This window comes from Cebidichthys violaceus, unplaced genomic scaffold (genome assembly GCF_023349555.1).
Source record: "Cebidichthys violaceus isolate CVI_PGR_0920_01 unplaced genomic scaffold, fCebVio1.0.p SCAF_46, whole genome shotgun sequence".
Classification (NCBI taxonomy): domain Eukaryota; kingdom Metazoa; phylum Chordata; class Actinopteri; order Perciformes; family Stichaeidae; genus Cebidichthys; species Cebidichthys violaceus.
Genome location: NW_027176661.1, coordinates 870,468 through 896,973, shown reverse-complemented (window position 1 = coordinate 896,973; position 26,506 = coordinate 870,468). Strand labels below are relative to the sequence as shown.

General features: G+C 46.1%; 2 protein-coding genes across 4 annotated transcripts in view; one reads left to right on the top strand and one right to left on the bottom strand.

Annotated features, from left to right (window-relative positions):
• Window positions 1-71: 71 nt before the first annotated feature.
• Window positions 72-8,567, top strand: trpv1 (transient receptor potential cation channel, subfamily V, member 1). The gene is made up of 17 exons (XM_068729429.1): window positions 72-276; window positions 540-667; window positions 1,943-2,173; window positions 2,357-2,508; window positions 2,601-2,753; window positions 2,850-2,987; window positions 4,060-4,370; window positions 4,618-4,794; window positions 4,871-5,026; window positions 5,113-5,208; window positions 5,315-5,385; window positions 6,363-6,528; window positions 6,614-6,680; window positions 6,772-7,103; window positions 7,183-7,304; window positions 8,067-8,188; window positions 8,304-8,567. Exons 3-17 carry the CDS (start codon window positions 1,965-1,967, stop codon window positions 8,378-8,380), a joined length of 2,349 nt encoding a protein of 782 aa, XP_068585530.1. The 5' UTR covers window positions 72-276; window positions 540-667; window positions 1,943-1,964; the 3' UTR covers window positions 8,381-8,567.
• A 680-nt stretch (window positions 8,568-9,247) lies between these two features.
• Window positions 9,248-26,506, bottom strand: part of fam222ba (family with sequence similarity 222 member Ba) — a 28,924-nt gene continuing 11,665 nt past the window's right edge. For all 3 annotated transcript variants that reach the window (XM_068729431.1, XM_068729430.1, XM_068729432.1), the window contains exons 2-3: window positions 18,459-18,586; window positions 9,248-13,016 (exon numbers count right to left, since the gene is read on the bottom strand). In XM_068729431.1, the coding sequence (XP_068585532.1) occupies window positions 11,275-13,016; window positions 18,459-18,540 (1,824 nt within the window). In that variant the 5' untranslated portion in view covers window positions 18,541-18,586 and the 3' untranslated portion in view covers window positions 9,248-11,274. The remainder of the gene's footprint in view (window positions 13,017-18,458; window positions 18,587-26,506) is intronic.

The window sequence follows — 26,506 nt, the reverse complement described above, 5'->3', positions numbered from 1 at the left end:
ACGGTAACCGCGTCAATATGTGAAGCCCTGTGCACCGTGAAAAAGGGGAAGTTATGTTCAGAAAGGAAATCGTCAGATGATCTCTTGAATGCAGATCTACAGCGTGGTAGGCAGAAGCTCTGCAACCACACAGTCACAGGAACACAGCAGCGCTGAAAAACAAACACACCCACATGTAAGTGAAACTAGAGGAGGCACATAAGAGACACAGGAGGCAACGTTATGGACTAAAAAAAAAGACACAAACCTGACAAAGAAAAGTAGCAATTCAGAAGGGTAAGTTCATTTATTTTTCTTGATTACCTCTAAGTTAAATAAAAAACTTATGACAAAGTTAAACTGCTCTGATTTGCTGTGTTCAGTGTCAGATAACATACTGGTACTTTGTGGTATTTCTTTTGCTGTCTTAGCATGCGCAGAGATGGTCAATACATCCTTTAAAGCACTCAGGGCTCCAGTAATGTGCTGTGATATTCTCTTGGGTGTGTCACTTTATCTCCCATCATGCTTCTTCCTACTGTCTCTCACCACCGGTCCAGCAAATGAGCATCTGAGGACAGAAAGCCTCTTCTCTGAAGGACTCTCCATTGTGTGCAGCCGACTGTTTTTTTGTTTTGATCACATTTTTAAACAAGAAGACAATCTGGAGCAAGAAGACTTACTTCTGGTGAGTCAAATGATGTGTTATGGTTTTGTTTACCAGTTTTGAATCATTAGATTGCTTCTGGTCCTGAAGGACATTGACAAACATGTTGAGTATCAGCGGAATCCTCTTTGTCCAAACATATTTTTGTACACTCTCATATCAAGCTATTGTGACTAGTTTTAATGTATTTTGAACATTTTGAACATGCTGCCACGCTGACATAAAAAATTAAAAAAAATTAAAATAAATGCAGTGTACTACTTGGTTTTTCTGGTTGTTTTATGAGATTTAATAAGGATATGGGAAATAATGGTAGTGGTTTCATCGATTGTGTGTATTAATATTTGTTAATAATTGTACATCTGTAGCAGGGCGTGGAAGAAGCTGCTTCAGCACACACAACTGAACAACAATGAGGTTATAAAATACAGATTGTGTATCCTGTGAAACCAAATGTTTAATTCTTTCAGATGTGCTAAAACTCTTAAAAAGTACATTTGTGTTTCTTTGAATAATTGTTTCTAAAAATAAGACATAGTACATACTTCTGCATTTTCCCATCCTTTGTTTCCTGCTGCGCTACACATCCCTCTGAATCTTATGATCACAGTGTCTTAAGGGGGTTTGTACTGAGTCACTAATTCCCCATTTCGTGACTGAAAAGGGAAACAAGAAGCCACCAAAGATTAGGTTCCCATTGTCCTCAACATGATTCTTTAGATCAAAATATCATACGTCTTTTTATTGTGATCAGCTGAACTCTGCAGGAATCTTTTCATGTCATTCACATTCTGTGTCTGTATAAACCTTACTGCTTGTGATTTGATTATTCTGCAAAGAAGTTGCTACCAGATCAAGTTCTGCGTGCACTGCTGCCATGGAAATCTTTTTCTAAATACAGTCCTTTGTTAGTCACTGGGGCTGAAACATCACATGTCTGGAAATATGTCTGTGAGGTGATCCCCTGTGGCAAAGATGTCTCAGACCCAGCTGATACAAACACATAGTAACTCATGTTAAAGCACCAACGTAACACACTTGTAGCCCACTAGAACAAAGCAAAGTGTATGTGTGACCCATTGACACAGTTATGAGCCATTTAGTCGTAGAAATGTGTCTTTTTTTTGTGCCTTACCTCGCTTGAATGGCTCCTAACCCTCAAGTTGGAAACCACTGGTCTACAGGAAGTGAAGTTTCCTACTTCTCCACATGTGTACCTCTAGTAATCAAAATACACCACTGGATCTGTTGGTTGTTGTCTGAATGACGCGCACTTGTTTCTGTACGTCCATGCAGACCACTGGAGCAAGAGGCCAAGATGGAGAAGTCAGAGATGTTTGGCTTCTCTCTGGAGGCAGACGACTGGACGGAGGAGGAGAAAGTGCGGCAGAAAGCGGCAAAGAAGGGCGGTGTGGCTTCTTCCCTGGGTCTGGGCCATGAGTCGCCCAAGGCCCCCATGGACACTGATTACCAGGAGGAAATGGAGGAGACCAGGCCTCAAATCAGATTCAATCTCAACTTTGACAAGTGAGCCACACCATGCAAACATAATGTGATCTCAGCCTTTCTTTAATGCTCATTATACCATGAGTGCTGTGCATTATCAAGCCCCACGGTGTTGATTAATGTGGAGTGTGAGGCGGCTTGACCTCTTGACCCGCGTGAATCTGTTTGCAACCGTGTTGTCGGTGAAATTATTTTTGTCTATAGAGGGATTCGAGGCGAGGAGCAGAACAAGAGAGACAGCAAGACGTTTACCATCGAAAGGCTGTTTAAAGCGGTGGCCAGCGGGGATGTCGGAAAGCTGGACAACCTGCAACAGTACCTGCGCCAAAACATGAAAAAACTCTCCGACTCCCGGTGTGAGTGTGAGGCCCCGTAATGCGTCAGACGCGCCAAACAGTGAGCCATAGACCCATGTGTCATCTTTCTGAATGTGTGGTTAAACCCGCAGATCAGTCCTATGGTAAAAACGCCCTGATGAAGGCTCTGCTGCACCTCAAAGACGGCAAGAACGAGACGGTGGAGCTCTTAATCGACATTTCAGAGAAGACGGGTGACATTAAGGAGTTTGTGAATGCAGCCTACACCAACAGCTACTACAAAGGTAAACTGTGTACCAAGCAGAATTACTGAGAGAATAAACTTTTGCGACATTATCAGATTTTGTTTATATGGACTGTGGTTGATGTATGACTGGCAGGCCAGACAGCTCTCCACATTGCCATTGAAAGGAGAAGTATTTCCTATGTGAAGCTGCTGGTCAGTAAAGGAGCAGATGTCTATGCCAAAGCCTGCGGGGTATTCTTCCAGCCACACGATGGCCCCAACTTCTACTTTGGTGAGTCCATGCTGCTGCAGGGAGGAGCGCCCTCCTCTGGAGCCTCACACAAAAATCATCAAGATTCACATTGCACTGATTCTTTTTTTGTATTTTCACAGCATCTGGTGACAATGAGCAACATAAAGCAATACATGTTTTATTAATTCTAAGTTGGTAATTTCCTAAATTTCCTTTAAATTACTCCATTTTACTTAAAGGTGATCAATATGGAATTTAGAGCATATCTGTTGACTCCACACGGGTCTCAACATAGCAGTGAAAAGCTAATAGTGCTAACGGCACTGACAACAGCAACAGTGCTAAAATAGCTAACAGTGGGCATTACGCTCCACTATAATAATGCTCTGAATTTCAAATTTAGTACTTTTAATGTTAATTCAAAACAAAGAAGGAAGTCGGTACAGCAGAATTGAATTAACATTGTGAGGGTCAAATTTGGCATTTTAACTTCTAGTGTGTGTCTTGTTGAAATTCAAATTTCAACTCAGATATTAAATGTTTAAATCGGGGTATATCATCTTGAATTCTTAATGCTTTAACTCTTTTAGTTATTTATTGTTAAAGGAGGTTTACCACCTCAATACTCTTATTCATTATGTTATTAAGAGGGTTTTGCAGTTTTTTTTCCTACGTCCAGGGGGATATTAAAAACCTAGGGGAGGGTTTGCTTTTTTAAAACGTGAAACATAAGATTCAGCCGCCCTACCCGCCATAATCATTTTTGTACAGCCCCTAAATTGAATACTGGACCATAATTGACTTCAAAACTAGTCACAAAACCATGCTTGCATAAACACGTCATAAACATAAACTTTCCCCCTTCAACTGATTAATGTAGTCTTAAGTGTGAAACTCACATACATAATTTTGCACTGTGTCCAAGTGAAGTAACACTAAGCAAAAAACAACAACATATAAGTGAAGGGGGGACAGTCTGGCATCAGTCTGATGTACTTTGGTGGATTAGATGTAGACGCAAGTTACACATTCAGACAGAGATGCATAACAATCAGTTATATATATTTTTAAAAAGCTGTTGCTTAATTGAGTCTCTCTGTGTTGTCCTCAGGTGAGCTGCCTCTGTCTCTGGCAGCCTGCACCAACCAGCCCACCGTGGTGGACTTCCTCATGTTGAACGAGTACCAACGAGCGGACGCTAAGATGACGGACTCTCAAGGCAACACGGTGCTGCATGCCCTGGTGATGGTGGCTGACGACTCTAAGGATAAGGACAAGGATAACACAGAGTTCATCACCCAAATGTACGACCGCATCCTCAAGACCACCGCCCAACTGCACCCAAAGCTGAAGCTGGAGGACATTGAGAACCACAAGGGGCTGACGCCTCTCAAAATGGCTGCCAAGACTGGCAAGATCGGGGTAAACACTATACGGCAGTCACTTCAGACACAGCAGATAGAAATATATTGGGGCCCAGGACCAGAAATGTATTATAGGCTCTCCATCTCCTCTGACAACCCAATGAGTACTGTTTTGGCTGCGAGCTTCTGGATTGGGGTCACAGACAAGTCTACAATTTCAGTCTCACTGTTGTACTACTTGGATTAATGTGATTGAACAGTCTCAGACATGATTTTGCTCTAAAGCTCCTTTCATTTGTCTGCAGCTTTTTAAACACATCCTGAAACGGGAATTCCACGAGAGTCACACTAAGCATCTATCTCGTAAGTTCACCGAGTGGGTTTACGGCCCCGTCCACAGCTCCCTTTACGACCTGGCCTCGGTGGACTCGTACGAGGACAACTCAGTCATGGAGATACTGGTCTACGGCAGTGACATTCCCGTGAGTCCCAGCATTATGAGGACGGTCGGGGCGGCTGCTGTCGTTATTCTGTGGTCAAACATCTGTCTCCCTTCAGAACCGCCACGAGATGCTCCAGATGGAGCCTCTAAGCCACCTGCTGGAGGAGAAGTGGAAGAAGTTTGCAGGTCGGATGTTTTTTGTCAACTTCCTGGTCTACCTCCTGTACCTGATCATCTTCACTCTTCTCGCCTACAATAAGAAATCTGGAGAGGTGAGCTGGCTACAAACTGTGTGATTGATTGGTGTAGCCATCAGACCTGTGCTGATGTTGCTTTTTGTTTCTTCTGTGTCCCACAGTTGCCGTATCGCCTGAAACACACCATAATGGATTACCTGTATGTTTCAGGCCAGCTTGTGACAGCGGTGGCAAACTGCTATTTCTTTCTCATAGGGGTATGTTTGTGTTTTAAATAAAAAAATCCAGTTGCTTATATCACCAGGTTGTGGCAGCTGTGTTCCACTAATGTGATTAATCAAAGAACCTTATCTAAATTCCTAGATCTTAGACTTGAAGAGGAAACGGCCGAAGCTGCAAACGCTGCTGATTGATGGATACTATGAGATTCTTTTGTAAGTATAGTGATGCTTATCTCCCAGGCGTGGTTTGAAATAAAGGTAGCGTGTGAAGTTCTGTGTTTTTCACCGAAACAAAAGCAGAAAATTGGACTTGGAATCATCCTTGACTGGCAGCATTGATAGTTGATAGATGGCATAATTTCTACTGTAGTGGTTAGTGATAGTAACAGACGTAGCATTTGCATGGGTACATAGTTATTGTTTCTATAACTATATACCCATGCAATGTCTGTTGTGGTGCTTGTCAGTCACTTTTAGCTTTGAGATGCTCCTTTGTCTTAACAATGTGGGTTTTGCCACAATACCGACACACCAACAGTGTTCTTCCAGATACTAATTATTCTACAATCAACTGAAACCCCTTGACTACACACATATGATCTCCATTTAACTAACTATGTGGCTTCTAAAACCACCTGGCTGCACCAGTGACCATTTAAAGGAGGAGTCAGCGATTCTGGAGAAAGACTGTTAGACACATAAACTCAACACTCAGACAAATATCCCCCTCCCTTTCTCTTTATACATCCATGGCCTGTCCCCTGTCGCTGATTGGCTGGAATAATGCTGTGCCCTGTTGTTCCCATTTACAGAGCAGGGGCTGTGCATGAACACCAGATTCTTTTAATGTACAGATAGCGTACTGCAAGGAAGTGTATTGGATTATAATTGCTGACTGCACCTTTAAGTGTGTCCAATTAAATGGGGTGAATATTTCAAAGAAAAATAATGTAAAAATAAAACATTAAAACATCCACAGGGGTGTGAATACTTTTTTATAGGCACTGTATAATCTAAAGTACTCCATGCTTAATCACCAAATAACTTGTGGGATTTCTTGCACGGCACAGTCTGGTGACGTGTAACAGCTTTGGATGATCTGGGATGGATTATACAGGACACATTTGCATTGTTAGAATGTATATTCACAAAGCTGTGCAGGTTCACAGTGGCTTCTCTGCTGTTGATAGCCTTGTGCAGGGTGTCCTCTTCCTGGTCACAGCCGGGCTGTATCTGTTCGGGCAGAAGCAGTATCTCGGCTTCCTGGTGCTGTGTCTTGCTCTGAGTTGGGTGAACATACTCTACTTCTCCAGAGGCGACAGACACATGGGCATCTACAGCATCATGATCCAGAAGGTAGTCCACACAGATCACACTGCAGCAAGGTGAACATCGCATTGAACAATTCCCTGAAGCCCTTTGTCTCTTTTCGTTTTCGTAGATGATCCTCAGTGACATCCTGCGCTTCCTTCTCGTCTACATCGTCTTCCTCTTTGGATTTTCAGCAGGTAGTGTTTAGGCAGTGACCTCATTTAGGATCCAACATGCCATGAATGGAGGATGCACTGTATGTAATCTGTTTCCTATGTCCTGTCACAGCGGTGGTCACCCTGCTCATAGAGCCTGTGAAAAACACCACTGCAATTCCGACGCCAAAGGGGCGTCTCTATGGTCCCCTTGATCCTGGTGAGGAGTGTGTCAAACCCTCCTTCACAAGTATCTCCTACACCACGCTGCAGCTCTTCAAGTTCACCATCGGCATGGGCGACATGGAGTTCACCCAGGACCACGAGAACACCGAGGTCTTCTACCTGCTCCTCATTGGCTACATCATCCTCACCTACATCCTGCTGCTCAACATGCTCATCGCCCTCATGAACCGCACCGTGGAGAAGACCACCGAGGAGAGCAGCAGCATCTGGAAGCTACAGGTGAGGCGTAGTGGCGGTCGAGGGGAATGTGTCTGTTCACGGTGGATGTGGTCTGATGGTGTGCTGTGACCGTTTTCAGAGGGCTATCACGATCCTGGAAATGGAGAAAAGGCTGTCTTGCTGTCTTAGGAGGAAGTTCCGCTGTGGGGTGGAGAAGAACCTCCGCACCGCTCTTGGAGATGACCGTCGCCGGTGTTTCAGGTTGGCTTCTTTCAGTTCAACGACAGTACAATCAGTGACTGGCGTGTTTCAAGGTGCTCCATCTGAAGCTGCATGTGAACCACCTGGATGACATGACACGCACATACTTCCTTGCCCAATCACAGATTGGGAACCAAAGTTGCCATCACTGTGTGGCAATGATTTTGTGGTAATGTGATTATTTTTTTGGTAACATGCAGTATGGCATGGGCCATACTGCATGCAGTGCTAAAACACTGGATGAATTATAATAACTCGATCCATCAAAATTCTTGTTTTGCCCATCACTTTGGTTTATGACATAATACCTGCAAAACTAATGGAATTCCCATCAGCCTCAGCTGCACTTTGTTTCCAGTGCCAATTAGCCAATGCTAACATGCTAAGCTAAGATGCTGAAACTTTAAACATTGCAAAATCTACATGTTCACAGTGACAATGTGAGCATGCTAAATGCTAACTTCAAGCATAGAGGAACTAGTTGGTTTCTGGGACTGTGGGCAAATATAAAGTGAAGCCAGCATGTGCAATCTGCTGTGGTGTAATGTGCACCGTGTTAACTGACAGGTAATTAAAGGCCACAGGATACACACAAAATAATAAAGGTTTAGGATTGGAGATATAACAATAGATGCAGCTGTGTGAGGGGAATCGATTGACGTGCAGCACACTGTGTTCTTCACTAATTTGCCTTCTCTGGCAGCTGATTGATGCATCAGCCTGCAGACAGTAATTGGAGCATGTGTCCTCTTGTCGTCTCAGAGTGGAGGAAGTCAACTGGAACAAATGGAACATCAACCTGGGCAAAATCAATGAGGATCCCGGGTGCTGGGATCGCGCCCAACACCCTGCCTCAGGCAGCCTGCCTATCAGAGCGAACAGAGGTGCGGAAACATGAACCCAAACGTTCTTCGATTGAATCATGTTTTTGGTGCTTTTTTCTCTGTGAGAGCAAATGAAGTAGTCCACGCCATGTAACATTTCCTCCTTCGTCCACAGGGAGGAGCTGGAGAAGCTGGCGGAGGCCAACAACTCAGTCCACAGAGATGAGTCTTCTGAACTCCTCACCGGTCTGAAGAGAGACGACGCGGAGCTTCACTCTGTCCGCTCGGCCTGGCTGACCTGAGCATCGGGGCATTCAAACCTAAAGACATTATTCAGTTTCAGTTCCCCAAGAAATGTAACTGTCAAATGTTTGAACTGCCTTTGTGACTGATGGATACTCCCAAGTCGGCTTGGTTTTAAATTTTGGATTGAAATTTTCTTTGAGGCAATATCTTTGTTCCTCTGACTGACAAAACCTTCTCAAAATCTACATCAAGAGCATCTTAATTGCTAAATGTCGAACATTTGCAACACATTTAACATGTAATCCAAAGGCTTCTCTGCACATGCCGCTTCTCCCACCACATGAACTGGATGCACGTCCTCTTCGCACAAAAGGCCAGAACCTGCCTGGCACTTCTGACATCTCTCAAAATCCTTCATGGAGTAATACTGATTACGAAGGTGCTGATCCTGCCCTCCCGCCGCGTGCCCTTTATACAAGTCCCATTTTCATCACAGCCAGACAAGCTAAATCTACTGCAGCCAGATAGTCCTGTGGATTTCACAGCTTGCTTTGTCTACCCTACTTCCCTTTTCCATTTGACAGAGGCAGGCTCTGATAAATGGCATGAAAGCATCGCAATTGGTGCAACAATCGCCACCTTCAGCACTAGCTGTCTCGGTTACAAATTACATGTGGTTTAAGGCGGGCCTTTTGGACCGCTGTAAGGCTGATTATACAAGACACAAATCTGTGAATAGTAACCTACCCGAACTGTCAGACAGCATGAGCTCATGCAGAATGAAGGGGGCAGGAGAGAAGAGCACACCTGTTGTCGGCGTCAGTTTAAATCAGTGTTGCAGATAATCCACACAACGGGTCAGACTCATTTCAAAGCATAAATTAGAACTTTATTTTATTATTACAATATTACAAAAAGAGTAGCACAACTACCACGCTCTTGCCTCTTATCTGTCATACAGAATGACACAAAAGAAAGGCTTGTGGACCTTCTTCCATTTCACAGCAATAGTACAAGAAACAAAGAAGGAAATGAAAATTAAATAACAGCAAATCAAGTATTATAAATAGTCACAACTGCAAACTGAAGCTTTGAAACTTGGGGAAAAAAAAGAAGTTAAAGCTCAGTAACTACACATTGCTAAAATATATAATTACAAAATATTACTCCTTTTCTTGCTTTCCATTATAAAGAATCCCTAAGGAATTGCTCTGTCTATTCAACAAAACCTCAATAAAATAAAAAATAAAATAAAGAGAAACCAAAATAATAATAATTGCTGTTTCTGCGTCTACTCACCATCCGCTTTCTCCTTATTATTTGGGGTTTTCATTAAAACCATGCTCTTTTTCAAGGGAAGTCCAAGGACCAAACACTTAAGGCTTTTTAAGGGCTGTTAGGGAGTTAGGTGAACAAAACATGAGCGCCATCGTGTTTAGACACACACGCGCTCTCTCACACACACACACACACACACACACACACACACACACACACACACACACACACACACACACACACACACGCAGTTAAATCTACCCACTTCAGCAGGCAACACTCACACACACAATCGTTAACGTTTAAAGTTACGAGTAGGTAAGCCAGTGTACAATAAAATAAACAATGCATTTGCTGTTTCACTTTAAACTTAAAAATCTGTTTTGTTTACCTCCAAGTGATCTTGCAAGTGATCAATTTGGTCTTTTTAAGCAGACTTCACATCAGAATCAGTAGCAACTACACATAACTTAAATTCACTTAGGTTCCTGCTGTCAGGATCAAAACTCTTTTGAGGCTCGTTGTTCCATTCGTCATCATTTCTTTGAGTTTTGTCCTCGTAACCCACCTTTCCTCCTCAATAACTGCAAAACAAATCATCTCAACATTCAAGTAATACATTTGTCATGGTTACAAAAAATTATCGGAAAAGGAAACAAACACAAAATGGCACATCTTCATAACAGTGTGTCCTCATTAACATGACTTTGGCCATTTTAAAGTATGAGAATTGATCTTTCATGACTTTTTCTGCGCTAATCATTTCACAAGCTTTTTGCCAAACCTTCCTGGCATTGACAAAAAGGTTTGTTTGTTTTTTTAAAACACCTGAATTCATTGCAGCATTTTCAGCAGGACAGAGCATCGCCTTTACAACATACTTGCTCCCTGCTGGATCATGACTATGTACAAAACAACCTGATTACATGCTTCCTTAACTGACAGAGATGAATCACTCTTGAATAGTCTTGTGATACAAATAAATAATTACATTTCAAAAGAATAAAACCATGTGGATACCGCAAGCTTTTCTAACTGTACTCTGTAGTCTCCAGTGTCTGGTGGCTTTGCACAGATAAGATTATTACTCTCTTCTGTCCCCAAATGACTGTGTTTAATCTTGAAGTTACTATGAGGTTGGAGAGTTAACATCAAAATGAAAATCCAAAAACTAGTCTGAGCCAAAAATTCCTGACATGACCCTGTAGAAAAAACCCCATCCATCAGTAGATGCTTTTCCTCTTTCTTACATGCATAAGAAAACGTAACAGATAGATCTGAAGTAGGAATAACACAGGATCTGTTTGGATCCAGGCACACAGATAGAGGAAGGAGGGAATGACACACACAGAACAGATGTTTATACACACACACACATGAATAAGTTCCCTAAAGTGCCAGGTAAAAGCACTCATTAACAAAATAAAAAGTAGCAATTGATCACTTGCAAGATTTATAAAAAAAACCAAAAAAAAACCCCTACTGCTCTTCATTAAATATATTAATTTACCCTCTTTAACATAAGGTGTTTTGAAGTTATCAATTTAGTTGTATTCATGTGTTTCCTTTCTTAAGACTAAACAAAGGGGTTTTGATAACTCTTGTGTAGACAAGGCCATAGCTTATCTGTACCCTGGGTGCTGGATGAGAGCGATTCTGCCATCCCCGACCTCTGGACCAACCCTGCTCAGAGGAGGCCTGTGCATCTTGCCCATCAACGCTAGATTCTGATCGCGGAAGTAGGGAGTCTGGAAGTCCCCACCCAAGTAATCTGCCGCTTGCATCAGATTAGTCTGGGCTGAGGAAGAGGAGGTGGAGGAGCTCGTTCCTAGCCTGTAATGGGGGGCCCCGGGGGGCCCACAGTCTAGTGTGGTGCACCCCCCTGGGCCCGCACCGTGGAATGGCATGGCTATGTCCTGAGACCCGGAGCTGTCACTGTTGGGTGTGGGTAGGATGCTGCTGTTCCAAATGTGGGACTGGAAGTAGTGACCATTGGTGTAGTGGGCCATGGGGCCGGGCATGCCATTGTTGACAGGGGGGGAAGGGGTGGGCCTCTCTACAGGAGGTTTCAGTGTGTAAGGCTGACCCACACACACCTCTGCAGGGTAGCCCATGCCCTTAAAATGGAATGCGGGGTCCCTGGAAGGCTGCTTGCAGAGGTGGGTCCCACCGTTCTGAATGTGGGGCAAGTGACCCAACTGGTGCTGATTCCAAGAGCGCATGTTCTGCTGCTGTGGGTTGTGTTGTAGCTGTTGCTGCTGCTGATTCTGCTGTTGATGCAGATGCTGCTGCTGCTGCTGCAGGTGGTGGTGGTGGTGGTGGTGTTGCTGCTGCTGCTTGAGCTCAGTGTGGTTGGAAGGCAAGTGGTTCATAATAGCCCCGCTGTGTGGCGGGTGAGCTCCCACCGGGGTGGTGGCTGTCTCTTGAGCGCCGATAATGCAGTTGGGCGGGGGAAAGCCAGGGGTGGCGGGATTGCTGTGCATGGACACCCTGGAGCAGGCGCTTATGAGCAGGTTGCGACTGATTGGGCTGGGGTTGGCGATCTGGCCCTCGCACATGGAGGTGGCTCCTGCGCCTTGGGCCCGAGCTTGGCAGAACTGGTTGATCTGATGCACGATGGTGCTCAGGTCAGCCTGGCGGCCCTGGTGCAGCCCGGCGACCATGGAGAGTGGAATGGTTGAGGTAGAGACGGTAACATTAGGCGGTGCGTCGCCATCAGGCAGCTTTCTGCTCCCCTGCAGGCCATGTGGTGGCTGTTGCTGGAGGTGCTGCTGCTGAAGCATGACGGTAGGGGGCCCCTGTGGGTGGCCAAGGGCCGGGTGCTGAGACAGAGTCTGGAGTCTGGGTGGGCCCTGAGGGTGCTGGGCCATGTGGGGAGGGTGTCTGAGGCTCTGGGTGTGACCCTGCTGTTGCTGGAGGGGCATCTGTAGAGTCTGAGGTGGGTCCTGTGGTTGAAGGGGTACGCTCTGCTGGAGCCGGGGAAGGTTCTGCAGAGGTGGGTGGTGGTTTAAAGTGCTGGTCGAGGCCACTTGGTAGGGTCCGCTGGGGCCGTTCGTGATGACTTCGGGGTGCAGGCAAGCCCGGCTGCCGTCAAAATCTTTTAGGACGCCTTTGACTGTGGGCACCTTGATGATGGCGAGGAGGCCCGTCTTGGCAATGGCCTGAGAGGAAGGGTAAGGGCTGTAGCGCTGGCCTGACGTATCCAGCCCGTTGACTGTACGGCGCACGTGGTTCCGCTGGGGGACCTTGACGCTGTTGGGGAAGATCTTGATGGTGAGGGGGTTGTTGGCAACCTTCTTAGCAAAAGCGTCCAATTCTGCAGGGGTCGGAAACGGAGCGGATCTCATCCTTTGCGTGGTGTCCCCTGGGGTGGAGGACAGGACAGAACAGAAACAGAGACAGAAGGCAAGAAAAGGACAATTGGGGGGGGGGGGGGGGGGGGGGGAGTGGGGAGGGAGGCACAGAAAGAGACAAGTTAATCCAGGTCGGTTGTAATCTGAGCAGCTGAGAGGACAGCGCTCTCATATTCCATACCACGCTGTTTTTCTCCTAAATCCCTCACAGCTCCCGTCTCATGAGGCTAAAGAGAGATTTCCAATCTCATTCTCAGCTGAATTATTGCGGCCGACACATTTCTCAGTCTAAAATCCAATTTCGTGGTGGTGTATACGACTTTAAGGTCAGGGGCTTTTAGTGGCCTTAATTGACGCAGCATCCGGGCAAACAATAAGTAGGCAACTGAGGGCGGGAAGGGGGGTGGGGCTGCGTTGCTGCTCCTGAATCACAAACTAAACAAAGAATAAAAGAGGCAGTGACGGTCCCCTATGTCTGCTTTTGGGAGAAGGAAAGAAAGAGATCGACGCAGAGAGCGGAGCTCCATGACAGCAGACAAGTAATCAGACACAGCAGCAGCGTCTCTGATCTGCAGGAACACCTCCCAGGCCTCAGCTCGCAGACATTCGTTACACCTGCTAAGCACCGTGGCTAAATTTAACAATGCCGATGTGACAATGTGAACACGTTTATGTGCCGGTGCATGTGTGAGCGTGAGGGTGCGGTTTCCATTTATGAGCCTGTTTAAAAATGTGCGACAGGATCGTGCAGGTGTCGGCTAACGGCCGTGATTGCATGTTTCTATTTATGCAGTGTGCTCACCGCCACTTGCTTCACTAAGACAATACAAGTCAGTGATAATAAGGAATGACAGGCTCCTCTCCCTGCTTACCTCTGTCTCCATCACCTCGGCCCCGCCAGTCTGACCTACTTACACCACAGCTTTCGGACTGATGGACATGAACTGGGCTGATCTATGAGAAGGATCACTGGTCTGTCGTAACAGTCCTTCATTTAATTTACTTTCATTATTTCTGAGGAGGGGACTTCTGTTCAGGTAAAAATAGACGTCACCGGTACAGCATACAGGCTACTTCTTCTCTCTGTTGAAATGTCTCAATTGCTGGCAGAGGTCCGCGGTTTCATGGTGCCCGTGGCTGTTATGCTCAGTCTCACAGCAGGCAGGCTGGGCTTGAGGGACGAGGCACAGAGCTGAACTGCGAGCTCTGACGCGGCGGCACCGGGAGCCGTGCCAAGTGGCTAATTAATTCCCGCTTCATTTGTGAACAGGAAACAATGGGAGGCGATGTGCGGGGGCCGGATCGGGGCGGCACACAGGGGGCACACAGGGGGCCGCTGTGACCGAGTGTTCAGCCTGCTGATGGCTGCCTCATTAATGTAGGGGTCTGGGACAAGGAGCTGGAGCTTGACACCCACCATCGCCGAGGTCTAATGTCTGAATAAACGCCAGGGTAAGCAAACACAGATAAATGAACACTCAGACAAAAAGCTGGCTGAGGATGGACATCGCCTGTCAAACATAGGTATTGATGGTTGGAAATCGGAAAAAGCAGACTGAATAAATACAGTTTATCAACAGGTTACATTTAGCACACAATAAATACCATTTAAAGCAATACAACTACACTTTGATGAATGTAACTTGTTAGCTATCAGTACTCAAGATATATTTAGAGATTGTGAGATTCTGGCACAGCCTCCTTTGTTTGCAACTGTTGTCAAAAGCTCATGTCAATGTAGCAGCAGAAAGGAAAGGGTTTTAAGTAGGTGGGAAGAGAGAACCATCAGCTGTTGCAATGAATAAAACATCTTTTATCATCATTTCCTGGGAATAAGACTCTTGTGGATCAAACCAGGGTTGTGGACAGCGTGAACGAATGTTAAAAGACCACGGCAACTTCAAGTGTAACATCATCTCTCAGGGTTTGCTCTGTGTTCGGAGAGGAGCAGACAAGCGGCGCGGAGATACAAGGGCGCATACTGAGCCAGCGTGGAAAAGTGAAGTCGGGGTAAATAATGCAAAGACTGATCCAAACAGTCACACTTAAAGTGACAGACAACAACTTTTAGCTTCTCTAAACGGAGTCAGACCTGTTCACATGATCTAAATAATGAATTCTAAATAATGTAATTTAGCAAATAATGTAATATAACAACCTGAAATTAATTATACATAAATATAAATGTTTGTGCAGTTTCATATTCATATTTAGGGGACTTTGACAATGTTGGAAATATAGCATTAAAAAAGCTATAGCGGCTTTTATATTAAGAGAAACATTTGCAGCGGGCATGTAACTGTGTACAGTTTGCCACTGGCACTTGTTTAATGAGTTTTATACTTAAGTTGTAAGACTCAGGCAAGTGGCAAAGAAAGCAATGTCAATGTCTGGAAACTGACCAATCCATTAAATTGGAAAAGGGATTATACATTGTTAACAAAGCTTAGGCAGGCATTTTGAGATAAAAAAAAGCAAATCAGAATGAAGGGTTTAGCAGAACTGCTGTAAAAATGTGTAGTGAAATCGGTAAATTGCTGTTTAGAGTAGTTTTCCCCCAAACAGTGGATAAAATCGACCTCTTGCTGATTAGGACTGTTTAAGGGTCCTGGCAGCTGTTGATTGTGTGTTCTAGTAAGCAAGCGTAGCTTATTAGCATCTCAACCTTAACCTGAAACCTGGATTAGTTGAACAGTTTAAGAGTATCAAGGGAGGGTTAATGAGGATATGAGTGAAGTTTGTAGGCGGCTGCGAGCATATCGTCTCTCAGATCTCCAACTAAGCACGTTCCCAAGGAGAGAACAGGGGGAAAAGAGGCCAGTCTGGCCGTGTGTTAATTACCCCGCTGCAAGCTAGCTAGCTGGAACACAAGTGCACAGTCAGCAGGCACTAATTAGGGTTTCTTTTATTCAAACTACTGTTTTTATTGAACAAGGTTTAAGCAGCAGGGGTGCAGGGGCTCGTGCTGCTGCAAATTGCGATTTTCACACAAGAGCAGGAAATTAGGTCTGAAGCTTCGGCATCAAAATTAGACATGCGAGTTTGGTTTCCCGCATGAAGCCCCCCCTCCTTACAATTTTTACAGACATTTAAGCAGAGCCTCCCATACTGATAGATCAAGAACGCAGGGCCTTTGGGAAAGAAAAAAAAAAAAAAATGTGATAAGGAGAGGAAGAACAAATGGCTGCTTTTGATCTCAGTGGGGATCGAGATGTGCAAAATCAGCCAAGTGGCCCAGCTGTACTCATTGTTTGTTCTGCCCGTGAGAAGCGAAGGGCCACTTTGTGGCGCTTGAGTCATCCGGCCTGGAGTACGAGCCGTTTTCTTTGTGACCCACAACTGTCTCTTTGCATACCTAATCTACTCCTCCGACAGCCTTTACGTTTCACAGCCATCATCTGTTAACAGCCTATCCCTGATGATAAATAGAGCAGCTGCTGTGGCCCTCGTCTCTGACAGCGACCCTGCAAAGCTCGTAACTTTAAATGACTCTCCGTGTGCACAGATTCACCTGCAGTAGAGGAGGCAGCCTGGCGTTGTCACAGACGAGATTCTGTAACATATGAGTCAGCATCCGAGTAGCTAAAAGGATACGGTAGACGAGACGGGAACACAAATTGGAGTCAATTATGTGAACCCTCCATCCGAGCCTCTTTTTTTTCCTGCGGGAACTTGTCAGAGTATTGAATAAAGATTTCAAGCGTCTATGAATTTCACCTAAAAGCAGCTGAGCACACCTCTCATAGAGTTAAGCTGCCAAATTATCCGCCATGCTGGGTAAACGATGGGGCTCTGCAGAGACAAGGAGTCCCGTGGACAGTCGGGAGGGAGACGGCCGAGTGTTACCTGAAGGTTGAGGCCTGAATCTGGCTGCGCGTGGCAGCAAACGGGGAACTCAAAGCACAAACCGTGGACATCCAGAAGGTGTTCTGGGGCTGGATCGTAGGCAGCATGAGAGGCGACTTCAGAGTGTACCAATTTTTTTTCTTCTAAGGCACTTTGATAATAAATGACTTAGCCTAAAATGAAAAACAGCTCCACTGCTTTTGATGTAACACTGTGTCTGTTAATGATACTTTGAAGAGCGGATGAAAAGGAAAAGCCTTATAAGAGAATGACGAGGAGAAGGGGAAAAAATAGATTGAAATTACACTTCTAGGACCGTTCATGCTGTGGGAAGCGCGCTCCATCACCGAAATGGATTACAGCGTTGGGCAGGAAAACAAATTGAACTCTTGGTTGCACCTCGTGCTCCGATGTGTTTCGGTGTGTCACACAAAGGGAGAGCAGAGACTCGGTGTAGCTGATGGCTGCACCATGTCACAAGCCTGCTTGTGTGAGGCAACAGACGCTGGCACTTAGCAGACTCCCTCACACTTGCTGATCTCCTGGGGGTTGGCTGATTACTGTGATTCTGAAATTACAGTCTTGATGAGCTGGAGCATTTTACAACAACAACAACAACAACAACAACAACAACAAAAACAAAAAACTAAAAAAAAGCTGCTGCAGAAATGGGGTCAAGCCGGAGCTGAGTTTACCACTCTTAGATAAACAGGCAGGAAGAAAAAAAGATGTAGATGTTTTATGATGGAATAAATAATGCCGACCAGCTGGATGGGACATAGTTATCGTCTGGGAAGTGATTGACTTTTGGGTTTATATAAAAAGCTTGAGAGAAAAACAATGATCGTTGAGACTACACAAACGCAATATGTGCATTTGAATGCTTTTATGTGATAAATGATCAAAAAAATTGTCAGTTTAAAATGTGTTTAGGGTGAAAGAACAAGGAACAACGGACAACACTGACTTAAAGTTACCATTTCCATTCATCAGTGTGTCATACAAGAGCCGGTTAGCGGCCGCCCCTCGCGCTGTAAAGAGTCCCAATTTGTCAGCAGCCGAGTAGTGAAAATTCATAACACATTGAATGAACTGGGCCAGCTCCGACTCGTCTGCCGTTAAACCGGGGCAGCAGATTGCTTCTTAAATTCACTCTCATTACAAGATCATCAGGGCAAAACCACTCAGCCGCAATCTGTCTGCCAGTCTGACAGAGACTGACTCTTCCTGATGGCATGAAAGCATCCGAGACGGTCGAGTCCAACGCACGAACGTGGCTATTGGAGCCGCGGCGCGCACACAGGGGCCGCACGAACATGGCAGACGGATCTTCAGGGGGCGATGAGGGAGGGAAAAGGGACCCGGCTTTAATTAACGGCGCAGCTCATCCGAATTTCCCCTTGAAGACAGATCTATGCTGCTAAAACGTCCCCTCACTCTTTCTGGTTTTAACACTGAGCTGCAGAAGAGAAGCAGGCCAGGGTTTGGCATGGGCATCTGACGCTGGGCGGGCAGCAGGATTGTAACAGCTTGGTTTGTTGTGTGGGATGGTGGTGGTAGTTAATAGTGTGTGTGTGTGTGTGTGTGTGTGTGTGTGAGATACTTACATTTCTGATGTCCAGTGTTCATCTGCGTGTGGGGGAGAAGCTGGAGGGGGAGGTCACCTGGCCCTGGCAGACAGGCCAGCATTTCACACAGACACTAATGCAACATGGGACACACACTTCTCCTCACACTGCAGAGAGAGAAAGGGAGAAAGAGGGAGAGAGGTCAGCAGTCAGACATAACTGCAAGGCAGCACATGGTGCGTGGTGATACAGAGGCTGGGTCCAGACTAATAGAACTCTGTGGCCAATCCCCGGAGGCAGAGGGCTGAGGGAGACGTGGTTACCTTTCAATTAGAAACTGATTCACACCTGAAGCATCAGGTAAGGTGACATTTGATGCCAATAACAACTTCAATTAAACATCAAACAGCTGAAGTAAAACGGACAGACTGGGCCTGAGGGGCAGACAGCTTTAAATCGACTCAGTTCGTCCTCCTCCTCCTCCTCCTCCTCCTCCTCCTCCTTGCCCTGCGTGTTAGTCAGCCAGTTGGACCCTGCTACCTGCGCTTTACCTTTCTTTCTCCACCAGACCATGGTGGAGGAAATTAATGACTCCTGTACACTGGAAAAGAACACACTCGAGAGGCCTGGCGCTGACAAGTTAGTGAGTCTCTGATCGATTCTGAAGTCTTCTGGACCTCAAAGAGGCCTTTATTTTGGGGACATTAAACAATGGAGCCGCCTCCGAAAAAATGCCTGCCACTTTGTGCAATAACCTGATGTAATAGAGAGGGAGAAAACGTTAGCCGCGCTCCACTTGGCTGACTGCTGTATTCCAAACAGCGCAGATGCTTGCTTAATCAGCACTGAAGAACAGTCGGGGAGCAAATTAAGTCTACAGGGTCCGTGCCCTCCCCTTTCGCTGCGTGGCATCAGAGGAGGGCGGCGAGTGTGCACAGACAAACAGCGTCTATGAGAGCTGCAATTACCCACAAAACAACCTTGGCGTGCCTGTCTGCCGCGGGGTGATGGCTTAAAAGTGTCTTCCCCCCCTGCAGGGAGAAGAGACAAGTGGAGGAAAGAGTGACAAAGCGAGAGAGAAAGGTAGAAAGGGAGAAAGACGGGTGCTGGGGTGGTGGCGGGGGGGCTGAACTTGCTTTAAAAAGCAGGAGCTCAAAAAGGTCAGGATGACAGCTCATTTAAATCCTCCCTGCAAGAGGAGGGAAGAAAAAAAAAAGAAGCCTTAATGAAGCTGCCAGTTCTACACAGATACCTGTGAGTATTGCACCTTGGGGTGCTGCTGGGCGGCAGGGGGGGCGGAAGGGAGAAAAGGGTAGAGAGAGAGGGGGGAGACTGGTAGGGTGGCAATATGAGGGATTTGGGGGTGTTTCGTGGCACTGACGCTGCATCACCCTTCATGTTGCCCAGCCTCCCAGCCCCCCACCCCCCTGTATTCTGATTTACAGCTTGGACCACCATATGGCAGCAATCCCTGCCCTCGATTCAGCGCGTCACCATGCATTAACTTTAATTGGCCTGATATGTTATTCTTTTCCCTCAGCCTTGGAAGGATTTTTAGGTACACGCCACGGCGCCTTGATGTGAGCAGGCAGGATTTCCAGCTCTCTCTCATTCATCAGGGTGCCAAGATTTCACACAAAGATAACAGCAATCTCTTTGACAACAGGCAGGTTTGGGGTGGAGAGAAACTAAATATCAAATGGTGGCAAGAGACTGAAATTATGGGGGAGGTGAAAAAAAAACAACAGACACACACACCAGCATAAGCTGTCAGTGCATTTGTTATAAGAACACACACATCAACGCACTACGGGCATAAAAAAACCAGCCAACAGGCCATCAGCCCGCCGCCTTCCTGCCTCCCCCACAGCGCCCCTGAATGTCAGAAAGCTGTGCAGTGGGGAGTGCAGCGGCAAAGGTCAGCCTATGGTAATGCCCCAGCTGACAATCTGCTTCACAGAGGAGAGCAGGGGGAGATGAAACCCAGCAGACAGAGGCCTGACGACTACTGACTCGCCTATCAGCACCGCTGCCACAGCGACTTCAAATACACATCACACGCCAAACGCTGGCACTTCCTACAAAGGCACCTGCTCCCACAGAGGCTTTTTCCAACACACGGACTCTCTGTATCAGCAGCGGGATTGACTACACCTGATATACCGTCAAGTCCAGACGGAGACTGAGGCTGTAATCGGCACGTGACTGGCTCGGCCGGTGCCTACTTTCGGGGTCCTGGCGCCCCACTGATGACCATGCAGTGGGGGTGGGGGTGTTCAGCCTTCGTCCCTCCAGCCATCCAGGCAAATGGGCGTCTACCCCGGATGACTTAACCCGCCTATGTGATGTAGAGACTCCTGTGTCCTGAGTGGAAACAGAGTTGCGTCTGTGGAGGCCGAGCCGAGCCAGCTTTGGCAGGCCTGTGGAGCGGGGATTGGGTTTGGTGGAGTTTAGCCAGGCGTCTCACACTATCAGCCCCGTGCAGACAGACACCACGGGGATCGAAGAGTATTAGTGTGTGTGTGTGTGTGTGTGTGTGTGTGTGTGTGTGTGGGGGGGGGGGGGTGACTCGACAACTCTACACCAGCTACTTATAGAAGCGTAATAAAAGTGTGTGAATAACTGCGTGGCTTTCATTATAGACACATAAGATAAAAGATAGGATAAGATAAGACAAGATAGACTTTATTGTCCCGAAGGAAATTTGTCTTGGAAACATACATACGATGTCTGCTGTTAAAACAATACAAAATAACATATTGCATACATACATTACATGCACAGACTGCTACCCACCAGCCAACAAATACATGTCACACTGCCCATCATACAACACACCTGTACTGTATAGTTAAGATAACTATAAACTTAAACTTAAACATAAAAAATTTAAATAAATAAATTAAAATCTTAGGCTCTGGCTAGCTTGCATTTAGGGCTTTGATGGACAAAGGAGTTCTTAAAGCTCTGAAGCGTCTGCCTGAGGGAAGAAGCTGGTGGGGTGACCGTGGCTAAGTGGAGAGCAGGGCCGCCTTTCAATCAGAGGGTCGGTGGTTCGATCCCTGGCTCCTGCTTCACTAGTTTCATGTCAATGTGTCCTTGAGCAAGACACCTAACCCCAAATCCCGTAGGTATATAGATAAGATACTGAATTGTAAGTCGCTTTGGATAAAAGCGTCTGCTAAATGACTGTAATGTAATGTATTCATGGTGGAGGACATGGGTGGGGTCTGAAATAATCTTCTGGGCCTTCTGGGCCTGTCTGATGAAAGACAGCCTGGAGTGCGGGATGATTTTCATGGCTCTTTGTGTTAGCCGGGTGATCTGGGCTTTCAGCTGTACACTGAGGATACCAAACCGCAGGATGCTCTCAACTATGGCGTGGTAGAAGAGGAGCAACACTTTCTGGTGACACCAAATACCCTCACCCTACGAAGGAAGTGTAGCAGCTGTTGGACCCTAGTGTAGACAAAAGCAGGACTTGAGCAAGTGATGCGCATGGCTTGTGTCATGTGTCAAATTGCTCCCATAAAAGCTGACCTATATTTCCTTTTCATTCCTCCTGGGGAAGGAGAAAAAGAAAGCCATCAGAGAGTAAAAAAAAAAAAAAAATGTGCAAAGGAGGAGAAGGAGCAAGATAGACGGAAGCCCATTTAGGAAATTAGACCAGCTGACTGCATTTATGTCGAATTTTGAGATCAATATCCTCATCATCAAGTAGGATCTGTATTTGGAGGAAATCTGGGAATTGCATCAGGCTAATTATGTAGGAAATCATCAATTAAAATACCCAACAGCAGGAGCGGGTGAGAAAAAAAGCGAGGACTGTGCACCAAAAATAAGCTCATTAGAAGGACAAACGAACAATATTAGGAGAGAAAAACAATAAAGAAAAAACAAATAATAAAACAAACGGTGAGAAAAGGTGAGAAAGTACATTCTGTTACTGGTTGAATATTAACAGCATTTTTTATACCAATTAAAAGCAAAAGCAATTAGAAGAGCCAAGTCACCGTGTTGTACATTGCTTGTGCTAACGGCTGAAGGAGAGGAGAGCGGAGGAGAAAGCAGGCTGCTGTTATTCTAATTGCATGTTTACCCCCAGGTTATGGGTCTGAAATAGAGCCAAGAAAAAAATGTTGCAGTAGAAAAATTCAATGCAACTTCACTGTGCCGATTCTCTCAGGGACAGAGAGAGTGAAATTACTTTTCTTTGCAAGCCGAGTCTCTGAATGGGAGGTAAAGAAAGAAAAAGGAGCAGAAAATAGAGAATAGCTTTTTATGCCCTTGAATACCGAGCCGGAGCGTTCTGTCAAAAGGAGAGGAGGGGAAAAGCTTTGGCTTTTGAGCACGTTAGGAAGAAATGATACATCAGTATGGCCTTCATTAGCCCGTCAGGTTCACAAACAACAGAGATAGAAAAAGGATTTCTGTTACTAGCAGAGGGCCGCGGGCATGTTAGGATACACGGCCTCTCACAATGGATACTGATGACTCCAGCACATCCCGAGGTGTTTGGGACAGCCCGTTTGCTCCCCCCCCCACATCAACCCGAGCTGTTATCACACCAATGGAGAAAGGGCGAGAGAGTGGGAGACGGACACGTTAGTGAGGGGAGGGGGTGAAAACGGATAGAGGACGACCAAACCCGAACTCAACTCACACACAAATTGAGAGTCTGTAAAATAGTGGTTTCCAAGTTGCTAGACACGGGTGTCAGGCATAAAACTGTCAAACAAGGAAGCTGCTGCAGCAGTGTAGGAGAGGAGAGAGGAAGACAGCTACTTGAAACTACTCTTCTTTGGGGATCGGAGGGGAGAGGGTGGGGGCTGTTGCGAAAAACACTGGGAGGCTGTATGAATGCTCAATAACTAACTGATGAAAAAGTGACAGTTCCCCGAGGTGAGATGGTGGATGCGGAGCGGAGAGAGACAGCATGCCCCTGGAATAATGCAGAGTCCACAGCTGGATCGGCTAAGTCTTTGCATACGTGTCAAATACGGAAAAGTTGGTTTCGCAATGAGAACGCCGGCTCTTAAGAGTAGCTGTGTGCTATGAGACCAAGAAAAAGGAAACAAGCGTCCAAACTATGAGGCCTCTTCTTATCAGAGTGACCTCATTCCCTGGCCTCTTGGATGATGTCCATTGTCCGCTGTGAGTGGAGCGGAGAAGACGGCAGTAATGGCGGCTGTGCCCCGGCCACATTACCCGTCCACCACGTCAGCGCTGAGGGGACAGCCAGCCAAGGCCCCATTCTTCAACTTAGGGTCAGTTTCACTAACAGCCACTTAAACCCACTTGCCTTCCAGAAGAGCCCTCCAAATGCAGAAGGTAGCGCTAAGTGTGCTCAGTCAAATCAAGACCGGCCAAGGTCAGACGGGCAGACAGAAAGCGCTGGCAGCGCCGCATGCGTGCCGGGGGCCCCTGGCTGTGCCGTTTGACAGACATGTTTACACCTGATAGAAAATGCAGTGTGGATGGCCTGCCAAAACAGAGGGGATCCAAAGTGAGGGGTGCCAGCCTAGTTATTTATTTATCTGCTGCATATCCATCCAGAGTGCAGCCAGAAGCTGGGCATGCCTCAGTGAGGAATAAGCCAGCCTACTCTCAGACATGACATGTCTTAAACCACTTGAGGGAGAGAAAAAAAAAAAAGACCTGACATGTAGTAAAAGAAAAAGAAAGCAAAGATCTTAAGAAGCAGCTCCAGAGATTGGATTTGATTTACTCACACTCGTAATACATCACAGTAATTAAAGATCAACACATGAAATAACCCAGTTTATTGAGAGGCTGTTCTAAAATCCTCCATGACGATGTTCAGAGGCTGGGCCTGTTCTTACTCAGCGTCGACATTAAAAACACTTTGACTAGGGAAATGTCAACATAGTGAGGCTTCAGCTGAACTAAACGCCGACATCAGATGTTGAAATATTTTCCTGGATAAGAGAAGACTTTTACCTGCTTGTGGCGCTAGATGAAAAGGCGAGAGATCACCAAAGAGTATGAGCGTCTGTTCAAAATTATTCGGCAACTGTTGAGATTTTTGGAGCACAACGGTGGACTGACCGACAGACCGAAGGCCCAACGTCGCCATCCCTCGAGCCGCACTGTGCTGGCTCGGATATGCCAGATGAGAACAGTAGAAAAACACTGAGGCGCAAGGAATGCAATTAAACAAGGTGGAAGAGACTCTTTTATCCTCTGGAGAAACTTCAGCCTCCTGGTAACCAGCAGATCACACAACTCAGACACACCGCTCATACATATAAGAGCAACACTGCTCTGTTTCATTTCCTGCGCGTTGCTACTGCATCCGTGTTATCTTCACATATCCACCCGTATCACACCAGACAACAATGTGCTGAGTCACATGCTGCCGTGTCAGATGCCAGACTGCAGGGTTTGGACTAGGATGGCATGGTTAAAACAACACAGACATACAGATACTAGACTAACGTTGATCTACTATCTGTCTGACTGTGTGTGTGTGTGTGTGTGTGTGTGTGTGTGTGTGTGTGTGTGTGTGTGTGTGTGTGTGTGTGTGTGTGTGTGTGTGTTAGGCTATAGAAATCGTCAGACTTCAGGCATTTGTTCTGAAAACACACTGAGGCTAAAAGGAAATTATGCATTTAGCCTTTTACATTAAAGCTGGGGTAGGCAATTTTGGTGAAAGCAGTAAGAGTAAGCTGGATGTTTTTAAAGTATCCAACCAAAAACATCCCGGCCACTCACCCAATACACATGGCAGCCCACTGACCTGACCACTGCTGGAGGACCAGTCCACCTGAGAGCTGCCTCATGTTTCACTCACATGAGAGAAAACACGTCATTAAACGTAAACAACCAACATGGCTTGTTAGCATTCACAGCTATCACTAGCATGTTAGCGTTGGAACCATTTTGTCGGAAGGTGGACAGGCCATCCAATCGTTTTATGCAGGCCAAATGAAATGATTCAAACAATTCTTCTAAAATAAACCACATATACCCTAGCTTGTAATTCCCGTCAGGTCTGAAATAGATATGCGCCCGGTGGCCCATCAGCGGTTTCAAAGAAAGACTTCCGAGCATGTCCTGACTATCTGACTGTAAGTCGGCCAGGCCGTTTCCCTAGTTAGCGGGAAATAACTCAATGTGCCGAGAGCTAAAGCACAGCAGCATTGTTCCAGCTGGCGGGGAAAAAAAAGGGGGAAATGAAGATGGAGTGGTTTGATTTCATTTGTTAGCAGGTGCATCCATTTTGTGTTCCTCCCCACACCCACCTCGCCTCTCTCAGTCAAAGCGCTTATCAGAAATTGGACACCCCAGTGACAAATTGAGCCTGCGATTAAAGGGAGAAAGAGGAAAGCTTTGTTAAGTGCTGCTGATTGGGATCCCAGGCCGCACTCACACATCAGAGGTGCACACATGTGTGTGTGTGTGTGTGTGTGTGTGTGTGTGTGTGTGTGTGTGTGTGTGCATACTTGGCACAGAGCCAGTAGCAGAGCTGACACCACCACCACCTCCTCTTCTCCCATTTTCCCCTCTCTCCAGGTGTTCCCACGGCTTACATTTCTGCTCTGAGTACTCAGCAAACAAAAACCAAATCAATGCAGCTGTTCCCCAATCTCTCTCTTTCTCACATACATATATGCACATATACACATATATATACACACACACACACACACACACACACACACATATATATATATATATATACACACACACACACACACACACACACACACACATATATATATATATATATATATATATATATACACACACATACACACACACACACACACACACACACACACACACACACACACACACACACACACACACACACACACACACACACACACACATATATAGTGCATGCACAGGATATTACACAGGCAAACCTACATATACACCAGTGATTTTCCCCTGCAGGAATAATGACCTCCTCTAGTATTTCAATGTCTCCTTTTTGACATGTACACTGTGTTTAACGGAGAGAAAAGTTAAGCCTCTGTGTGTTTGTCCCACCCGGACCCATATTATTGACCCGGCATTAACCAGCCCCGGCCTGTTTGCGAGCGCAGCTCAGCTGATTT